This window comes from Argiope bruennichi, chromosome 1 (genome assembly GCF_947563725.1).
Source record: "Argiope bruennichi chromosome 1, qqArgBrue1.1, whole genome shotgun sequence".
Taxonomy (NCBI): Eukaryota; Metazoa; Arthropoda; class Arachnida; order Araneae; family Araneidae; genus Argiope; species Argiope bruennichi.
The window spans coordinates 52,200,460-52,222,019 of NC_079151.1; the positions used below are offsets into that span (position 1 = coordinate 52,200,460).

Below are 21,560 nucleotides of genomic sequence, written 5' to 3' on the forward strand. Positions count from 1 at the left end.
GAACACTACATACTATATATAGATTACAACAGGAATTAATGCAAAAATATCTGATTTTAGAAGTTGTAGAATAGAAAAGGGTAACCCTTAGAGGACCTATTTCTCAATGGTAATTCCTTCATCTGATTACCTTTTACGCAAAATGATGTACCTTAACATATTGGAAAAAGTGTAATAAATTAATTATATTAATATTTTATCACTGACTAAATACATTATCTCCATTGTCTCATTATGAAAATATCTTTAGGGTATAGTGCATAGTAGAAAAAATTGCCATATTTTTCATTCGATTGAAACTAAGTACGAAATTACATGTATATAATTATATGGAGATATTTTGGTTAATCAACTATAATCAGTGGTTTGCGTATTGACCCCCACCCTCCCCATTTGCCCGGGGGAAGTTAACTTCCTCTCTCTGTTGGTATTCTACTTTCCGTCATACGTATATACATACCTTATTTATAAAGAAAAGAGTTAATAGCTCACTGCCGAACCTAAAATCAAAAGTTAGCAAAGATAGGTTTTACTTTTCAATGAGAATTTCTGCATAAATAATAATTAGAATAAATATATACAGAATATTCATTGTCCTTCCATATTTCTTGGGATGGGGCATACTTCAAACTTAAACTTTGTATAATCTCTATTTATTGAGCATTTAATTGCAAATGGTTCTTTTTTCGATTTTGAAAAAAAAACAAAAAACTTTTTTTTTGGTATTTGTGCTAATTTATTTAAGTGGTTCCACGATCAATTGTTTTGAATGCATTCGCTTTGACTGCAACTGTATAGTCAAAATTATTTTTCTTTTGAATCTTTTGTGTGTATCTTGTCTCCATGGCGTGCTGAAGTACAAATTTGACAATTGATTCTCACAATTAGTTATAAAAAAATTTGATCCAAAAATGTCTGAACAAATGGAGGTAAAGTTTTATTTGATTAATGAGTATTCATTTTTCTTATAACGACATTCTTATAATTACGTTAATGGCTTTGAAATAAAAAATGCCGGTAAGCCTAAACTTACGCCGCATTATTATGTTTGCATGAATTTAAACTACAAGAAAGAATTTTTTAAATCAATTGTATTTGTATAGTTTGACTGATGTTGAAATTTTTGATTATTATTAGATTATAATAAAAGATTTCTGTTTTAGTTCCTTATTTTAGAAGCTAATTATTTTCAGTTATGCGCACGTTTTTGGAAAATTCATTTGCGAAAAACATAATTAATGTATAGATCTTTGCTGAAATTCTAAAAGAATATTGGACAGAAGTTTTTGCTGAATTAAAAAAAAACATTTCTGCATTGCTGTGAATACTTTAAAAATCTTGCACTCTTTCAGTTCTTAACTCTTAGTGAAGACCTCGTGCTATCTTGTAACATTTTTCTACTTATTTCCTATATTTAAGAAAATGCATGTCATTTTACTTTAAATGCCAAATCTGAGCCTTTAATCTTCTAAAATTTTCTTAGTTTCAATTTCAAAGACATCACATCATATTCTACCTGATGATTTTCTAGGACTTAACAATAGGTTTTTTACTTTGACCCCCCCCCCAAAAAAAAATTATATTGTTTATAGACCAGGAATAGGAATTCCAATATTGTATTTAACTAAAAAATAAGTTTATTTCGTATTTCCTTTGAATTTCTGTCTGTAATGTAATTAAGTTATTTAAATGACTTTTAAAAGAATATATCACCTATACATTAAGGGGATTGCTTGGAGCATGGAAGTAGCAACAGCATTTTATACATAGTGCCATTGCTATTCTCATGCCAATTGTATGCTATACACATAAGAAGGTAAGGTGAAACAAAAAGCTCACAGCTGTTATTTTTTTATATTGAAAAAAGAATTGGAATGAACTAAATTTATTGAATTTTCTATATTTTATTGTATTTTCATTGACACTGTATTCATAGTTAAATTGCCTTTTAATTTGTTATAATTGTTGTGCGTTATTTTTTGTTTTGTAGAAAATTTTATTTAAATTGAGTGATTTAAAGAGATTTTTTTTTTATATTGCTACTCTTTATAAAGTATAAATTTTTTTAAGATTAATTTTAATTCTTAAGCAAGATGTAATTTCATTAAGTTTTTATTTATAATATTGCTGTTGTAATTAAAAAAATTATAACAGCTGAAATTCAGTTTTATTTCAGTTTGAGGAATTTTTCTAATTAAAGAATTTTAGGTTGTTAGAACAGGTTAAAGCCTATCTTTTCTGTATACCATGTAATCAGCTAAGTAACAGTTTGAAACATATTGTTTTGTAATATGAGAAATAAGTATTGAATATTTAAATGTTAAAGATTTTCTCTGATATTGATACTTATTTCTGTTAATAAACCTTTATTTATAAATAGTCATCTCTTTAGATGTTTTTTAAAATTGTTAAATAAATTCTAATTGCATCATCTCTTATCAGTTGGTGGTTTATAACTGGATAAATGTCAGTAATTTATCTTAAAATCTTATTATACATTGATGTTTTTTACAGTATGAAATGTTGTACTAAAAATAATGTAATGATCATAGAAAAAAAAATTTAATCAAAGCTGATTTATAATTGTATACACATTAAAAATGCTACTTCTAAATGCTGTATTCAGTTCTATGAGATATGAAAGGAGAAACCATTGTAAATGAAATCTAAAGTTTGTGATTAGAAATAAGTATTATAGAGGAAAACTTAATTAATAGCTGGCTTAGGATTGGAGTTGAAAGTTTTGTCTTATTATATATGGAAACTTCATTGGTTTATTATTATATTGATTTATTTTTTATAATGAATTTAATATAATTTATATGGAGAGATAATAATTTATTTTAATTTTATTCTTTTACAGGTTAGTACAACAGATGGGGCTAATCCAATTTCATCAGAGCCTTTAGTCAATGGTGAAACTCTTAAAAAAGATGATAGTAAAGTATGTTGGAGATGCCAGAAAGAAATGAATGGCCTGACTACTTACAAACCTGAAGAAATGACTTCAAAAGATTATTATTTTGATTCTTATGCACATTTTGGTATTCATGAGGTTAGTTTAGTTTATTTAAAGTTAAAAAGACCTTGTAAAACTTTACTTTTTTGTATTTTCTTGAGTCAGTGGGTTTTATTATTTAATAAATATTGAGATTTTTACTATTCTTCTAGGAAATGTTAAAGGATGAAGTAAGAACTATGACTTACAGAAATGCCATGTACCATAATAAACATTTATTTCGTGGCAAAACAGTACTTGACATTGGATGTGGTACAGGAATTTTGTGTATGTTTGCTGCTAAAGCTGGTGCTACCAAAGTTATTGGAGTATGTATTATTTTAATAAGAGGTTCATATAGAAATTTTGATTATAATATTGCTACTAATTTTATATATATATTTTTTTCTTCTAGATTGAATGTTCTAGTATAGTTGAACATGCTGAACAAATTGTTAAAGACAACCATCTTGATAATGGCAAGTTTATATTGTTAAGAATTTTATATTTGGTGTCACAATTGTAGCCCATGCTCTTTAAATTTGCATTCATATAATTAAATATTTGAGATATTAGCATAATAATTAGTCATATTTTTATTATTCAGGCTTCTTTCTATATTATTATGTAAAGTATTCTGTTTAAGCAATTTGTTTAATAAAGGATAATAAAGCCTGTATTAAAAATTCAATAATTGTATTTTATCTAAACTTTTTTGGAATGGCAAAAACAACACAGGTAACTAAATCTGCAATAATCATTATATTAGACTTATATTAGAAATAAATATTTATCATTATATTTGAAAATAAATATTTGGTGTTGTGTGGGAGCATATTTTTAAAATTCCATTTAAGAATTTCAACTTTCATTTTAAGGATTTTAATTTTAAAGAAATAATTTTGCCTTTGCTTTTCAGCAATTAATATATAGCCTTGGTTTCTTAAAAATTTTTATTTTATAAATACTTGAGGTAAGAAGTATAAATATAACTCCAGCCTATTTTGCTTTTTTATTTTTTTAAAATTCAGTCTTCTGTTCTGCTGTATAAGTTGAATTGTGAGGAATCTATTATATCTTAATACCAATTAACATTTATTGGCAATAGCTAACATTTAAAGATATATTTGGCTTTATTGCTTTAATTTTATAGGTGCATTTCATTGAAATATTTTGAATTTATAATGCCTATACTGAACATGGAATTCTTTTACAATTACATTTTTTATTACATTATTTTATTTTACATTTACATTTTTTTTTACATTTGTGATTTTATTAAAATAATATAATTAAAAGAATTTTCTTTATAATTTCAGTTATTACAATAGTTAAAGGAAAAGTAGAAGAAGTTGAATTACCTGTAGAAAAAGTAGATATCATCATTTCTGAATGGATGGGATATTGTCTGTTTTATGAATCCATGTTAGACACTGTTCTTTTTGCTCGAGACAAATGGCTGGTAAGTTTTAAAGTGGTATTTTCTGAAAAATGAAAGATTAATTTAAATAATTATTGACAAATATAATTTATGCCTAGGAATTCCCGAATAAGTAATAGGATCAGAGAAATATTTTAATTATTTAATAGGATTGCCTATTAAAGTTTTAACTATGCTGAAGTGGTATGATATTTAATAACATCAGACATTTTTAATTTCCAGTGGGATTAAATCAAAATGATAGGTTTAGAATTATAAAAGAATGTTGAATTTATCTGCTGAAGTTCCCCCTCCCCCTAAGTTTTGTTTAACCCTTTGTAATCTTCAATTTAACTTTTTCTACCCCCTACTTGCAGTAAGTATTCATTTAGGTCTTAGAGGAGAAAAACTGATTCATTTGTGCCCTGGTGGAAGACTGTTTTTCTGATATCTAAATCTTGTTGACTGTAGAAGGGTTGTTTAGAAATTATAGCATTCTTTAATTTTCTAAAAGATTTTATAGAAGTTTCATTTTTTTTTACCATTATATAACTTGCTGTCTATTAAGACAGATTTGATGAAAAAGCATAATTTTAGATTTTAATGAACATGTATGATTACCATGTCATAAAAAAATTTAACATTTATGAGTTATCATTTTTAAAATTTTTACTTTAAGAATTTATTAATCTTGATAACTCACTGTAAATATGCTTATTAAAATTTAAATTTTTTTAAAGAATTAATTCATACTAATTTATTTACTGAAATAGATTCATACTGATTAAATTAAATGAAATTAATCATTATCATTAAATTCCTTTTTGAACTAAAATTTTCCATGCGTATCGGACATTTAGTAATTAGCTTAATGTAAATTGAGCATCTGCCCTTGAGTATTTATTGGAGGCATCAATCAGCTGTGAAGAAGTATTTATATGAAACCAACTATTGTAGTGCAGTGGAAGGCATCTCTACCTCTAAAAGATGGGGCGACAATGGTAAATAATTGTCTTAATGGGACATTTGCCTTTTTCTTGACAACATTGCCATGTGTGTAATAGTTGGCCGTATGAGAATGCACCTTGAAGTGGGTGGGAAAACAATCATTCTTAAAATAATGAAATTACTCTGCTTTTTTTTTTTTGACATTCTTTAAAAAGAAAGGGGGAAGGAAATAAACTTGGCTGTTGTGTAGCAATTTGTATGATGGGCCATTTGAGGCATATTGGAAACCAGAGGGTACATGAATTCCATGAAAGCTGTTGTAAAATAAACTGTCTTTCTTTATTTTTACTTGCATTTGAATTGTACTATGTTGCACCGTGGTAGAAAAGATCCTTTCATTGTATTTATAATTGCTTTAACTTTTAAAATATAATTTATTTACATTATTATCTTTTATCCTGAAAATTATGCAAAGAAAAAGTGTTACTTTTTTCTTCCATGAAGTTAAAATTTATATTGCCTTTTTTATTGCATTTTTTGCTGGAACTTCTTTTTCTTTTGTTCAAACAAATGGATATACATAATAAATGAAAGAATTTTTAAAAAATGAGAATGTTTTTAAGCAATTTAAATTATCTGAAAGTGATTTTAAATTGAATGGTTTTATTTCATTTTTTTTTATTTTTATAAATTCATGGAGCTTTTTTTTTTGTAAAGAATTTAAATATAGAATTATATAGATTCCATAATCTTTTGTGATTTTAATTTGTTTATTAGCCATATAAAATTAATATTTGTAATAATCTGTCTTTAAATATATATTTTAAATATTCTTTTTTAGAAACCTGATGGGATGCTGTTTCCTGATAGAGCTACTCTTTTTGTTTTGGGCATCGAAGATAGGCAGTATAAAGATGAGAAAATATCTTGTAAGTTTTGTTCCTGTTCTAATATGATCTGTAAAAAGCCTATTTTAAATAATGTAATCCAATGTCTCTCTTTTTTTTTAATAGGGTGGGACAGTGTGTACGGTTTCAACATGAGTTGCATAAGAAAAGTAGCTATCACTGAACCATTAGTGGATGTGGTAGATCCCAAACAAGTTGTGACTTCAAGTTGTTTATTGAAAGTAATTATTTAGCACATTTTGTAAATAAGTATTATGGTATTAATATATATATATATATAATATATAAATGCAATTCTGCATATAAGATTTATAAGGTAATTAAACTATGCATGCTATTTCTAAAAACGAATGTTTCATAATCTAATTTATAAACTATTAGGTTTACATGTTAGTAGTGATAATATTAGATTTTCTTTTAAAATTACATTTTTAATTCACTAATCACAAAGTTAAATGAAGAACAATTTAAACATTTTAACTGGCAGGCACTCTTTTATTTTCAAATTAATTTTTGAATTTTTTTCAAATATTAATAAATTTAAAGCATCTTGCTTTTAAATTTGTTTCCCAAGAAGTTTAATTTTTAAAATTAAATTTTGAATAAAAGATTATGAAGATATGTAGATTATTATTATATATAGTTTGTATCCTAATACTTGTACTTTTATTCTGTTTTTGGTGAGAAGGTATATTTTGAAAATATTCTTCTAATGAATCAAAACATTGAATGGGAAAGATGTATTGTAGATTGATATAAAGTAAATGAGATATAACTTAACATATTGAATTTAAGGTATATGTATTCTGTTCCATAATAGTAAATGTTTTCTTTTTTTCTTTTTAGGAAATAGATTTGTATACTGTGAAATCTGAAGATTTGTCTTTTAAATCGCCATTTATTCTCTCCGTCCAAAGAGATGATTATGTACAAGCATTTGTTACATATTTTAATGTAGAGTTCACTAAGTGTCATAAACGCATTGGCTTTTCTACTGGTGAGTTATAAGATGAAATAAATGTGTGTGTGTTGTATGAGCTTTTTTATGTTGCTTGATGTTTCTTAAAAGTTCTCTGCTGTCAAAATAAATATATTGAATTTTACGTAATTGTTCAGTATATTTCAGATTATACAGAATTATATATATAAGTAACCAATCTAAAGTAAGAAATATTTTGAAAACAAAACTATATACAATCTTGACTTTTAATTAGCAGCAATATCCATCAAAATAAAAGATTCCCATAGTCAGAAATTCCCATTTTTCCACTAGAAAGGAAAGTTAAGAAATTTAAAATGGGATAGCAAAGCTCAGTAATCAAAATAAATAGCCATTTTAGAAAAATGCATATTTAAAAAGAGATATAAAACATTGTTTAAGTTTTTGCTGATATGGATAGCTGAAAAATGAATTTTTATATGATTTTAAATTGCTTTGGGTTTATTTAGATATTTTCTTCCCCTGGAATCAAAAAGTTTCTTTATTATAAAATTTAAAATACATTTTATATATTTCACACCTTTATATAGCATTTTGCTGGTAAAAATTGTGATCGAAAACAAGGGAGGGACAAACCTAGCAATCTCAAATCTGTGTTACTTATGTGTAGTTCAGCAAACATCTAACAATCTCAAATTTTTTTTAGATAGGAGCAGGATGCCCATTTGTTGTTGGATTTACTAATTGCATATTCAAAAGTATGGGAATTCATGCTAACCATGATTTTAAATATAAAAAAAAAAAAAAAATCAAAATTTAAGATTATTTGAAAAATATCTATTTTAATTTTTTTTTTGAAACATTGAATAACTATTTTGCAATTTATAGGTTTTAAAATATTTTGTCAGAAAAAGCCTATGGGTTTTTAACTTCGACTATTTTTGCTCCATTTCTTAAGAAAATAGGAATTTAAATAAATTTAAAACATGAAATAGAAGCTTCAAACAGAAAATGTAAAGGAATTCTACTAAACTATTTCTTTCTTTTTTTTTTTACTGTGCAAATGTTGTAACATCTTTTATTCTCATTATAGCTCCTGGTGCACCTTACACACACTGGAAACAGACAGTGTTTTATTTTGATGATTATCTGACAGTTAAGAAAGGTGAAGAAATATATGGTGTATTTAGTATGCAGCCAAATCCTAAAAATAAGGTGAGATATTTATATATTTGTCATAAAGGAAAGTCATCATTTTTATGTACAATTTATGAATTAAAAGATTATGGGCTTATATAATAACAGAGATAAAACGAGTTTTGAATGAATAGTAATTATAAATATGCAGTGAAACAGGTTTTATAATATATGCAAAATGGAAAGGATGATAATTGAACAGAAAAAAGTTCTGTTGAAGTTGAATAAAAACAAACCGGTAAGCTATGTAGTATAAATTGAAATTTATAACCTGTTTGCTGCCAAAGAAAGGTGTAAAATTTTTAGCAGATTCAGCTGACTCCATTGCTGTGTAATATGAGGATATGTGACGAGATCTTTGTGTGTGTGTGTGTGTGTAGTCACTTATGTTATCTATTATTGACATGCGTATTTCACACCATATGTTATAAAGCATGTTGGGGCCCTTATGCCATTGTCCAGTGCTAATTGAAATGTAATGTACATATGGTTTTACATTCCATTTTTGAATAATAAAGACACAAGTTGCTAAGACATCTTATTGTCAATAAATACTACTTTTAAAAATAGTGTCAATGATATTGCTTTCCTCACTGGCATTTTTTGTCAGAGATGTAATATTATTTAAGTTTCTGGTAAAGATATTTCTTCTGAATATTACATTAATATGGAATCATATTATTATTGTAATTAGAAAATATTAGCATAAAGATTTTATAACTTAGTTATTTTAATTTCATTAGTTCTTGTTATTAATGTTTTCTTACTCCTCTTTTTTTTTCTTTTTCAGCGAGATCTTGATTTTTCAATTGATATTGATTTCAAAGGAGATCTATCCGAGCTTTGTGGATCTTTTGACTACCGTATGCGGTGAATAGACTGTGGAATTTTTATCATTTGATGTTTTCCATGAAGTCTTTCATTTTTTTGTTTTCATTTTATTTTGTACACCTGACACTCAGTGTAATTTGTGGAATTTTTTGTCTTCCTGCTTGAAACATCCCAGCAACAATTGAGCTTGAAAACTTTGATGTTTCAAGTTCATTATTGTTGGTATTTTACATGGCATTTAACTTACTCAACATACATTTTAGCCTGTATTTACTGTATGTTTGTTAAATGTACATTATTTGTTGCTGTAGTGTACATAAAGAACAATTTTCACTATAAAGTAAATTTTTTATTACAAAAACTTTTACAGTAGCTCTAAATAAAGTACAGAAGAAAAAAAATTAATTCATCTCAAGAAATATAGCGTATATTGAACTTTTACAATGTTATTATGAAGAGGTATAACCTATGTTATATTTCTAACAATCGCACATTAAATTGTCTTGTCTACTTTTAATAATCATTAAATCATATGCTTTAATAAAAAAAAATCCTTTTAAATCGAAGAAAAACTTATTTTGAAAAGTTTAACCATGGTTTGTGCTCAAACTATATGTTTATGTAGAAAGCATTAGCTATAATTAAGTACTTCAATAATCCTGATGTTTATTAAGAATTGTTTTGCATTCATAAAATAGTTTCCTTTATTTCATTAAACAAGAAGCCCAATACTTTTTAGAAATGATCGTGTAATTATGAATGTTACAATCCTACCTAGTACTACAGTTTTTATAATATTAGTCATAGGTAATTGCTTAAAATTGATTTTGTAGTAATGTTATGAGAATAAGATGACACAATTCCATACTATTTTGTTTTTGTTTGGAATTCAGATATGAAAAATGATTGACTTCTGTAAATCATGTGGATGCATTTTTGAATCATAAATTTTCTGTATCATTCCTCTGAATAAAAAGTTTTTCTAAGAATGTGATTTTTGTGTATTTATTATGTATATATATAATATATATGTATGTATGAACATGGGAGAAAGAAAAGAGATATATTGGAAGAGGTTTCTCACCCATACCACTGTTTATTTTATTTTTACTTGGGTTATGCAGGAACTATTGACTATTTTATAAAAGCTTTTTTTGGATATGTTCATAGCGTATCATGGTGCAAATAAATGTCTGGTTTCATGAAAAATCTTGAAAATTAAAGAAATTTGAGGGAAATTTTTTTATTATAAGTGAAAAACATTGAAATTTAATTACTATTTGTGATAAGATAATCTTGTGCTGACAAACTGGATTGAATCAAATTATATTTGTGTCTTATATTGCAATTAATCATTTTATTGAACAATTTTACTATTAAAAATGCTTGTTCTCTTAACTAATTTAAAGCAGAAAATAGTGAATGCCTAAGCAATGTTTGTATTGCTTCAAAAGTCCATCATATGAAAATACTTTGGATATAACTGAAATTTCATCTCCAAAGGATTGTATAATCAAAGGAACATTTGGTGTTGATACATGCCTTTATTAATAAATGCAGTATAGTTCTTTTGATCATCTAGAATGAATTAAGTTCCATCAATCCATCAGTTTGGTTCGACTTTTAAGAATTATAAGATAAATGTTGAAAGAGAAAGTAGCCAACTAAACTTTCTATCTGTAACATTACATACTTTTGATAGTCTGTGCATTTAGTTATTGCAAAGTCTTATTTAAAAATAAGGCAATGTTATTTTATTCTTGTTATAGCCGTATTCATTTCTGCTTATTTGCTTCTGATTATCCTCCCCCCACCCTTATTTTTTTATCGTGAGGTATGAAAAGCTAAAGTATAAGATCATACTAACCATAAAACCTTTTGTCCAGTTTAAGATGAAAAAATATTAACTTGCTGTTACTTCAAAATATAATAATTATATAATCTAAAACTTAAATTCTCTTCTATATATGTACTTTCAAACTAAGGAATCAAAAAAGATATAGCTTTATATAATAATTTTCATTTAATACATGTATTTGATTGAAATGAACTACTATAAAAATTATCAGGTTTTTCTTCATTTTACCCTTTGTAATATTATTCAAAACAAATATTTCATATGTTTTATTTCAAAGGATCTAACAAAAAACATGATACTTAAAGAAATTTAATGTTGCATGATATAAATAATTTTTGCCTTATATTGGAATATTATTAATGTATATACCTTTATCTAAAAGAAATAGGAAGATTATAAAGTAAATTTGGATAATTCTTATTTTATATTTATGCTGCATTTAATATAAATGCATTAAAATGTGAGAAATTGCATAATTTTTACTGGAGAAACTTGTACAATTTTATTTAAGGAGAACAATTGTACCCATTAGTACTTTGTTTGACTGTGAGTTGTCTAATTTGGATATAGCAGGAAGGCTATCATGCTCCTCCTCCAAAAAAACCCTTTGAAAGTGTTAATGTCTCCAATTTCTTCTGGACAATTTTACTTTTATTTGGGATACATAACTTAAGAGCTTGATAATAAACCTCTATTAAAATGTATATTGTCACTGTTGTATGAAACTACATGTGGATTTTGATGTAACAGTTGGAATTGGTAGTGTCGTATATCATTTTGAATTGTAATTTGAGTTCTATCTGCTGATCACATGCAGAGATACACATGCTTACTGATAAATGTTTTGTTTTAGTGAATTTTTTTAAAAAAAATGATATATGGCACTGGGATATAACAGTGATACATAGGTATATTTAATTCCAGTTTGTATCTTATATTAACTAGATATATCATTTTTTGTGTTAAAAATTACCGCAAATTCAAAATGCTTTTTAAAATTTATAAATTTAGAATCTAAGTAGTCTCTAAATTGAAAAACAGTTGATAAGACATTTTGATACAGCTGACAATATATGTACTTTTGATTCCTCTTTATTTTTTATTTAAAAATGCATTATATATAAATAAAATTATTATAAATAACTACTGTAAAGAATGAAAAATAATGTAAAATATTTCATTCAGAATTGACTGCAGTGTTCCTCAAATACCTTTGGATGAGTTCAATACTTAAAAAAGGTAGTAAAATTTGCAGAATGCATGTTCTGATAGCCTTGTAAGTAACTGATTCCGATGAGCGAGTCTCCTAAACATTGATTGTTTTTGAGTATTAATAATCTTCCCATTCTTGCACAATTTAGCACTACAAATACTTGCTTTGGAATGATTAATATTAATTATCCTATTATATTTGTTACGTAAAAGCTGATTATAACAATTCAAGTTTGAAGAAAGAAAGTTTATCAGAATTCATTTGAAATGATGATAAAGTTTGCTTGGCAATTCAAAATCCTTTAGATGTATTTTAAGAATAGGCAGGCATATGGAAGCAAACATCAAGCCATTAACATAAAGAATAATTGGTATTTAGGGCTTCACTCTTTGCCAATGAAATAAAAGAAAAGGATAAACAAATAAAATATGGAACAATGGTTAATGGAATGGTTTTACTATAGAAAAATATTGTTAATAAAATAATATTGTGTAAGTCATGACAGATACAAAGGCAAGTAGGGCATAGTATCAACAAACAAATGTTTTAAGTGCTTAAAAGACCTGCCATTGGAAGTGATGCAGCTTCACATGTTGCTTTTCATGTTGTTTATTTTACCTGGTTATCTTTTTAATCCTCTGACAAAAAGTCCTCTTATGTATCATCCTTTTTATTGTGATCTACTCCGTGATTTTTTGTAAAAATAATGTGACTGTATTTCTAAATTACTCTTAAGTTTGGCTAAGGATTTATAAATTACCCTATATTTCTTGTAAATTATTGTTGAACTAATTTAATAGTAGTTATTGAAACTTATTCTTAATCCATTCATAAATTTTTAATACATAATTTTGTAGAATCTTTTGGAAGGAGGAATTATGGTTCATTTAAAATATTTTTTTCCTTAGAGAGGAAAGAATCTATTGAAAGAGAAAAGAATATATGTATACTTCATATCTATGCATATATGGTGGTGTCAGCTACCTTCCGCCCCCATCCCCGTTCGTATATGATGACTCAACTCTACTAGACTTCGCCTTCTTATAAATTACCAGCTAATCTATAAAAAGAGTATAATAAAAAAAAGAATTAAAATTTTTGATTTTTCAAGTATTCAAAGATGTATGTGCTGCCATCTATGTATAAGAGTTGGAAATTTTATAATTTTAATATCCAGTAAGATTTCAATATTTTAAAAGCATGGCATTAAAATTTGTTAAATTCGGAAAAGAAAGTTTTTTTTTACACATATGTAATAAAAGTTTAAATAAACTGCTAAAATGCATTTGATGAAAATTTAACTTATTCCTGTTTATTTTTTATGTATCCAAAGCAGATTTTAAAGTAATAAAGGCTTTAATATTTGTTTTATTTTAAATAACAAGATGGTTTCCATTAATTGCTTATAGTCCATTTAATGGTTAATAAGCTGAAAAGGAAGAACATTTCATGAGTTGATATTTTCGATATTTATGGCTAATTTGCAGTGCTATTTACCTATTGCTGTTTTTTCTATTTGTATGAATTCCAGACATATCAAGGCACGTTGATATGCGTCTTTACATTTTTCTGTTACGAAAACTTTGGTGATATTCTCTGAAAGTCGAATTCGTCATCAAGAATGAAAAAAGAATTGTACCTGGTGATGATCAATGGAATGACCATGAAGCTAAACGTGTTATAGCCTAAATGAAATGCTGATGGCGGGCATTTCGTACGATGGCAGAATTACTTCTTCTGTGATTTAGGTATAGCGACATCAGAACATAAATTGTCCTATATTTTCATAGGCCATCTTTTATGTGCTGCAGTGGATCCAGGCTTTCTGTTTATGAATGAAAGCTGAGCAACTGTACTTAGAAACAACTAAAGTGACTCAAACAAATACCAGAAGAGATTTAGAAAGCTTTCTCTAAATACATTTTTCAAATATATTCTGTTCAAAATATGCAGATGAATGACTAATACAGATGGAATGAACGTGACTAATTCTCCAAACTGTTCTCAAAAGCTGAGTGAAAAGCACATAAGTAATCCCAATTAGTGCGATATCTGAGATCGCACCATTTATTGAAGGAATATGAAGTTACATCTTTCAAGATGTTAAAAATGGCATTGAGCACGGAAATTGTAGTTTTGAATAGTAGTTGAATTCCGAGGATGATCCTGATTTGGTATCACTTTTCTGCACTTAGGCATTTAACCTACGACAATTAGTGCAGTCGGTTCCCAGTACAATTCATCTTTAGCAGAATTGAATCGTGCATTGGCGGTTATCCTGTCTTGATATTTACAATGCCATCTTGATGACTTTTACGAAAATTGATTTTATTAAAAAAAAATAACATTCAAAGTATTTTGAGTATTTAAAATAATAAAGAAATATTCAACTTTCAAATATTTGAATTAAAATTATTTATGTGTCTATAAAAGAATAATAATAATAATAAAACCAAGATAGAAACTTTTGAGTGTAAAAATGGCATTTCTAGATACAAATTCTTATTTCCGTCTTCAGGTGTGATCTTATGGAAATCATTCTATAATATAATTCTGTTGTGAATGATTTGACTTCCTTGATTTGTGCATCTGTTTGAGTGTTAATGCATTTTTTTCCCCAACATGAGCAAGTTTTTATGAAAATCTCGGAAATTTTAACTGAAGGACATTTTAAGTCTGATTACAGAAGCCGCTTAGAATAATGCTCGAGTAACTTGGAATACAGTAAAAGACTTCAAGAATTCAGCGCAGACTGTCTCAGATGAGGGTGATTTAAGGTGATTGAAAATGGCATAAGAGTATGCAGGTTTCTCTTTATTGTAAACGAAGAATTTTTGATAGCCGACCGTTGTGTCAAGATGACTCGTGATTTGAAGAGTTTCCCTAGATAACTTCGGTAAGAAATCTTCATTTTCATGAAGTTGCAGGCTGTTATGTATGACATTAGTTCTCACAAATCGTGGCACATTCATCTTATACGGCTGCTCACAAAAAAAAGAAAGAAAGAAAAAGCCATGACGCTTAAGTTTCAATGACAACGAAATTTTTTTTATTGAAATGTAAAGTGGGAAAGTCACTTTTGCACCTTGTGTACCATAATGTATCGTAAAGGTATTTCAAAGAAGAAATATCTAGATTTATATTTAAAAAATACATATATGGAACTATCTATATTTATAGAAAGACAGGTTATCAAATTGAGTTTTATCAAAAAACTATGGAATAATTTAATAAGGAATAATATGTCAATTTTAATGCGTATCACTGTAGGAAAAATAAAAATAATTAAATGAATTTCATATCACACATAATATTTAATTCCTCCGTGTAAAAAAAACAAAAAAAAAAACCTCTGATAATTTATTACGTACTGAAGTTTAGTTAGTTTAGTTTAGTTATATTAACGTCCCGTTTAAAGCAACACTAGAGCTGAAACTATAAGCTTTCTTCTATATTTTGCTCAATTTTTTCCTAACAATAATTATTTGTAATATAACAATTGTTTTGAATTATCCTATGTAAACAAATTTAACTATTATTCAGGAATTCTTACTTAAAGAGCACACAATAGAGCATATGACAAGGATAGCAGATATCTTCTCTATGAAGCATATATGGAGAACCATGAATAACTTGGAAAGTATTGATACCTCTCTTCCAAAGGATAAAATTCAAACAAGCGGGAATATTTTCCCCTCGATTTTCTAGTTCACCTTCTTTTCGGTTTTTTCTTATAAAAGTCTGCATTTCTTAAACATAGCATATCAGTAGGGATGAGAAAAGAAAAGCAAACCTTTCAAGGTCACAACTAATCCGCAGGCAGAGAGTCCTCTTTCTCCAAATTAATTCTGCGTGTCGTGACTCCATATACCGCATTTTGTGCTTCTTAGTACTGTATTGAAGAAAGCTGAGTATGGAATTTTGAATTTCTTTCAGCTGAGAGACTCGAATTTTAATACAGATCTGCAATTTTGGTTTCAAAACGGCACACTATACTTCATCCATCTAGTTCCTTGCGTTTTTGAATATTGCATTCTCATGTTTACTAAATAGCGAGATACAAAGAATCACTTCGTTGATGGATTTAGTCCACAATTCAATACACATCTGCATTTCCAATAATAAAATTGTAATCCGAATTTCATCCATTTAGCTCCTTGCGTTTTTCTGTTATTATGTTAATATGCGCATGAACTAATAGAAAGGCAGATTTCTTTTTCAATGGGTCAAAATTTAGAAATCTGTTAATTTCGAGTTAGGACCGTATATCGAATTTCATTCCTCTAATTCAAAGCACTTTTCCATAGACAGAGTTTTTCGAATATTTTCTAATTTATTTACCTCTACTTAGATCTGATCTGCCTTGCCATTCGATAAATAGATGTTTCAGAATATATATATATATATATATATATATATGAGAGCCGGAAACCCTCCTCAAATAAGATGCAAAAGTGTTTCTGCCTTCGGGTAGCTGCCATCATTTGAGACGCTAATATTTATTCTGGTATCAGGGAATCTAGACCACGTGCCTCGGTAAACCAGAATTAAAACCCCTTCTTTCGAGACTCATATATAAATCACCTCCGTTCTCATCGATTCTTCTTTTCGGTACACAAGCGAAAAAGGGACTCGGATGGGCATTTAGATTTTCTCTGGAATGATAGTCTGAAAAATGGAAAAAAAATATTCAAGTCTATCATTGAACGTTTATGTAAGTCCATTTACTTATAAGCGTCTATTTGGCAACTAGTTCTTTATTTTTTTTTGTATGCTATTTATTGAAATCGTATATCTCTGTGAAATTTTGGTCTAAATCAATTTATGAGAAGTTTATCCGTCTGAATGCATGAAAGCTCTAACCTAACTTGCTCTAAGGTTTCACTTGCTCTAACCTAACTGCTCAAACTCGCCATTAGATGCATGGAATTTACCATACAGCTTATACATTATAAATGCGTGTCCAATTTTGGATCAAATTCACCATCTGTCTATCTATTGATAAGTTACATGTGCTTGATAATTATAAAAATGCAATAAACTAAATAAATAAAATTTGGTATGTGATCTTGCCACCAAAATTGTAGGTCTGTATCATATTTTGGGCTGAATAGGTTAAATGAAAGATCCAAAAAGCCTGCTTATTTCGTCACTACACTACAGAGCACAAAATGCGTCATATTATGTACTAGACGCTAGTGGTGATCCACTGGTATTCCCAGAATATTTGTTGTGTTTAATATCAATTAAATTTCTTATACATAATTTGATGTCCATTATCCTTAAAACAAAGTACTTTTATAAATATCAAAATATAAAAAGCCTTGTTATTTTATTAGTCTTACATCTGCCTTGTTCCTTTTTACATGAATTTTTCTAATAAAATCGAATTCCATGACAACACAGGGCCATTAAAAATTTCAATTTTTGGTTAATTTATTTCAAATTGCCCATTGTGTTTAGCGATGTTATTTCACTTTCTGATTCCTAATGCAAACAGCTCAGAGAAATTTCTAGAATTTTCCATCCTATGTTTTCACTAAAGGAAGAAAATGACACAATTAAATATTTGATGAAATTGTTTGCTCAGCGTTTAACAGTGAAAATTATTTGAATTTCATTGCATTAATGATATCTTTTGTTGAAATTGAAATATATTTGAAAAATAGTTAAAATTCAGAAAAAAATTACATGACAACTAAATAACTACCATTAAAAAGAAAGAAAGTGAAAATAAAATTTTAAAATTGTGTAAAAATTGGTTTCATATATATTATATTGAAGAAAAAATTCAAAAATTTTAATACCTTATTCATTAAAATAATAATCAAATTTTTTTAAATCATTCTAAAATCCCTTCAAAAGTATATATATATATATATATATATATATATATATATATATATATATATATATATATATATATATATATATATATATATAGCCTTTAGAGAGTCCTCATGCATGCACGCACGCATGTACACGCTGCATTTTATTTTTATGTTTTATTACTTTTATTTTGGAAATTTATTTATTTATTTGTTTTATAAGAACGCATAGTTGATCCTAAGTGGAGAATAAAGTTTCGAGGGATGAAAGTTTTCTTCAGTTGTAGACGCCATTTCTCTTTACTCAAACAAGATAGTAGCATTACGTAATAATAAGATGAAGTGACTTTGACATTTATTATCAGCCCGTATTTTTATATATTTAGTGTCATTTGCTTGTTAAAGTAAAATTATTTTTGGATATTTATTAAAATATGGGTATATTACTTGGGAATGGAAAAAATTGTTAATTATGCAACATATCAAGCTAAACTTATAAAAAAAAATATTATCTTAAGGGGGAAAGAAGCTAAGGAGTGAATCGCATACAGTGGTATAATATGTGTCTTACATAATTTTGATCAAAACTTATATGCTGAAAGAATATTATTTAAGTGCCATTGATGTTGGTTGGCATAGAATCTTGAAGAGCGAGGGACCATTTGTGTGCGGTCGCCGTCATTTGACCACTGCTCAATATTTTCAAAAGATCCCAATAGCCTTAGTGTAGATCCCAATAGTGTGTGAGAACTGACACCAAAACGTTTTTCAGAAAGTACGAAATAATATTATGCTGATTCGAAGCGAAATAAATCCTAATCGATATTTATATAAAAAAATTCTTAAAAAATGAAAAATAATGAACTTAATCCTCTTAAAAAAAGTAATATTCAGCAAAAAAAGGCGCTTAATATAAAAGAATCAGAAGCGGAAAAAAGGACATGACTTTAATATTATAATTCTGAAACGGTTCAGAGTACTGAATTAATGAATTAATCTTTTAAGAAATTTCATTCTGTAAAATTATTTCTATTAACTTTTTAAATATTTGAATATATTTAGCTTTAAAAAAACGACACGAAAGCGTGGGCTGAAATTTAAAGCTGCTAATCTCTGAAGAAAAAAAAAAAGAAAATTTGTTTAATTGTTTCTTTTGTGTGTTCATCTAATTTTATGTTTTTAAGATAATTATCGAGCACCTAATTACTGTAAAGACTCAAATGAACCTCTTAATGAAAGAATGGAAAGATTGAGAGAGATTAATTATATGCGTAATGATGTATTTTAAGAAATTAAATTTCAAGCTCAATTTAAAGTTAATTAAAAATAGATTTTTTTTTGGAATACTTTGAGAAAAGTTTCTGTTTAGAATGACAAATACAGCTGAATTTTTTTAATATATAAGTTGTTTGGTAATATGAAAATTAACAATTTTTTTAAACTTCAGTTCTAAATATTCGAAAACCTGTGTGTATAATGTGAAATCCTTGTTGGTGATGGTACTAAGAGATGTAGGGAAAAATCCAATAAATAAATAAAAAATTTGAAAACAATAAAACAGTTAATTAAAAAACTTTCTAAAAAGACAACAACTTATAAAAAAGCACGAATAACTAACTATTATTACTAATACTAATGAAAATTCTAACATACTCTATATTTATGAGTTTTTTTTATTTATCTATGTTGGTCATATTTTTATATGTTGAAGAACTTATGAGAACTAAATGTAAGGAGGAAGAATTTAGCAAAATTTAAATATTGTTAATTTAAAAAAAACCTATTTATTGTTAAGTTGAAAGCAGAACAATAACTGAACTGAGCACAAATTCGGGATATTGAATACAAGTTCGGAACACTTAATTAACCCAGTAAAAACAAGGAATCGAAAATCGAAATTTTCCAGGCGAGTCATTGACCTAATGCAGTTTAAGTAATGCTAACATATTTCGTATAGTAAAATTTCAGAATGATAGTTTGTAGCAGTTGCGTTACTCTTATCTTTGGATACTAGATGGCAATACCTGATTAGGCCATCCCATAGGGCATTGCGATTGTAATTAGAATGAGATGATATGCTGTTCTGTTAAGTTGCGCGCGTGAATGTCTTGTTTTTGTTTTTGTGTTTGTTTTGAGTGAAATGTCATTATTAAAGAAATGTTTCTGAAAACATACGTCCTGTTGCTTCCTGCACGGATCATAATAATCTACATTCCGCCACAAGTTTACTTTTTTACTTTCTCTTATAAGAAGTATACAAAGAAAAAATATTATAAACGTTAAAAAAAAATCGAATTCGAGATTTTGAAATATTTTCATGTTTCAGAACCTTCATGAGATCGAAAAGTGTATTTTTACTTTCTTATATCCGGGAATACACGGATTTAAATTTAAAAAAATTCCAGCGAACAATTCCTCAGGAATCGGAAGATAAAACTGGAGAAGTTTAAGTTCCTTGTGTTTTCCTTGTCGTCACTGAATTTATATGATGGAGGGAATGAAGCTAGTCTGGCATGTGTTTTAATCATATAAAAGTCGAAATATAGTTTGAATTCCTGATGCATTTTCCTAATTCTTATATCCTTCGCGTGTAATATTAAAATAAATCGTTTCATAAAGAAATAAGTAATTTCTTTTTAATTCCTCGCATATTAAATACATAACAAGAAAATATTATAATTGTCGAAAAATTCGAAGTCGAGTTTTTGACGAATCGCCTTGTTTCAGATCTAAATTCAAAAACAAATTTTTTGCATTATGTCTGTCTGTGAACACGATAACTCAAAAATGCTTTGAGCTAGATAGATGAAATTCTGCAATTAGGGAATTTAAACCAAATTTGTAGATATTTTTTTTATCAAATATATATATGAAATTCATTCATTGGAATTCTGTCTGTCTGGTTGTTCGATTACAAATGAATTCGATAACTCCAAAACGCTTAGAGATAGGTAAATAAAATTTGATACACAAGTTTGGCATCTAAAATATAAATATTAATCAAATTTTGAACCAAATTTATCAAACAGAAGACCGTTTATCTTCATATGAACTCAATAGCTCATATCCTAATGACTAACGTCATTGAAATTTGGTACTCTATCCTGTGACTACAGTTGTAGTTTTGCATTCCAAATTTTGTTACATTTGATTAAAAAAAATCATCTAAAATACACATTCAATATTCTGATTATTTTGCATTAACTACATACCAGCGATTGATCTTTAAAAAATTTACCGAAGTTCACCACTCTAATAGGTCCTTTCGTAACTATTGTTCGTTAATGATTACCGGTCAATAATATACAAACACATTTTTAAAGAATATAGAGAGATCAGCATCAGTGGATGAGCTGGTTCTGTGAAGCATTTTAAATTAGGGACTGAAAATACCTTTTAAACTCTTCCAAGATATTGTT

The 21,560-nt window shown here is 27.3% G+C and overlaps 1 protein-coding gene across 1 annotated transcript; it reads left to right on the forward strand.

Annotated features, from left to right (window-relative positions):
* The first annotated feature begins 790 nt into the window (after positions 1 to 790).
* LOC129965335 (protein arginine N-methyltransferase 1-like) lies at positions 791 to 10,236 on the forward strand. The gene is made up of 10 exons (XM_056079173.1): positions 791 to 929; positions 2,864 to 3,055; positions 3,172 to 3,327; positions 3,414 to 3,477; positions 4,318 to 4,460; positions 6,208 to 6,295; positions 6,380 to 6,495; positions 7,121 to 7,271; positions 8,308 to 8,429; positions 9,202 to 10,236. Exons 1-10 carry the CDS (start codon positions 912 to 914, stop codon positions 9,283 to 9,285), a joined length of 1,134 nt encoding a protein of 377 aa, XP_055935148.1. The 5' UTR covers positions 791 to 911; the 3' UTR covers positions 9,286 to 10,236.
* Positions 10,237 to 21,560: the final 11,324 nt, after the last annotated feature.

Coding starts and splice junctions, on each gene's coding strand:
- LOC129965335 (XM_056079173.1), top strand. Junction 3,056..3,171: donor CACATTTTGGTATTCATGAG/GTTAGTTTAGTT, acceptor CTATTCTTCTAG/GAAATGTTAAAGGATGAAGT. Junction 3,328..3,413: donor GTGCTACCAAAGTTATTGGA/GTATGTATTATT, acceptor TTTTTCTTCTAG/ATTGAATGTTCTAGTATAGT.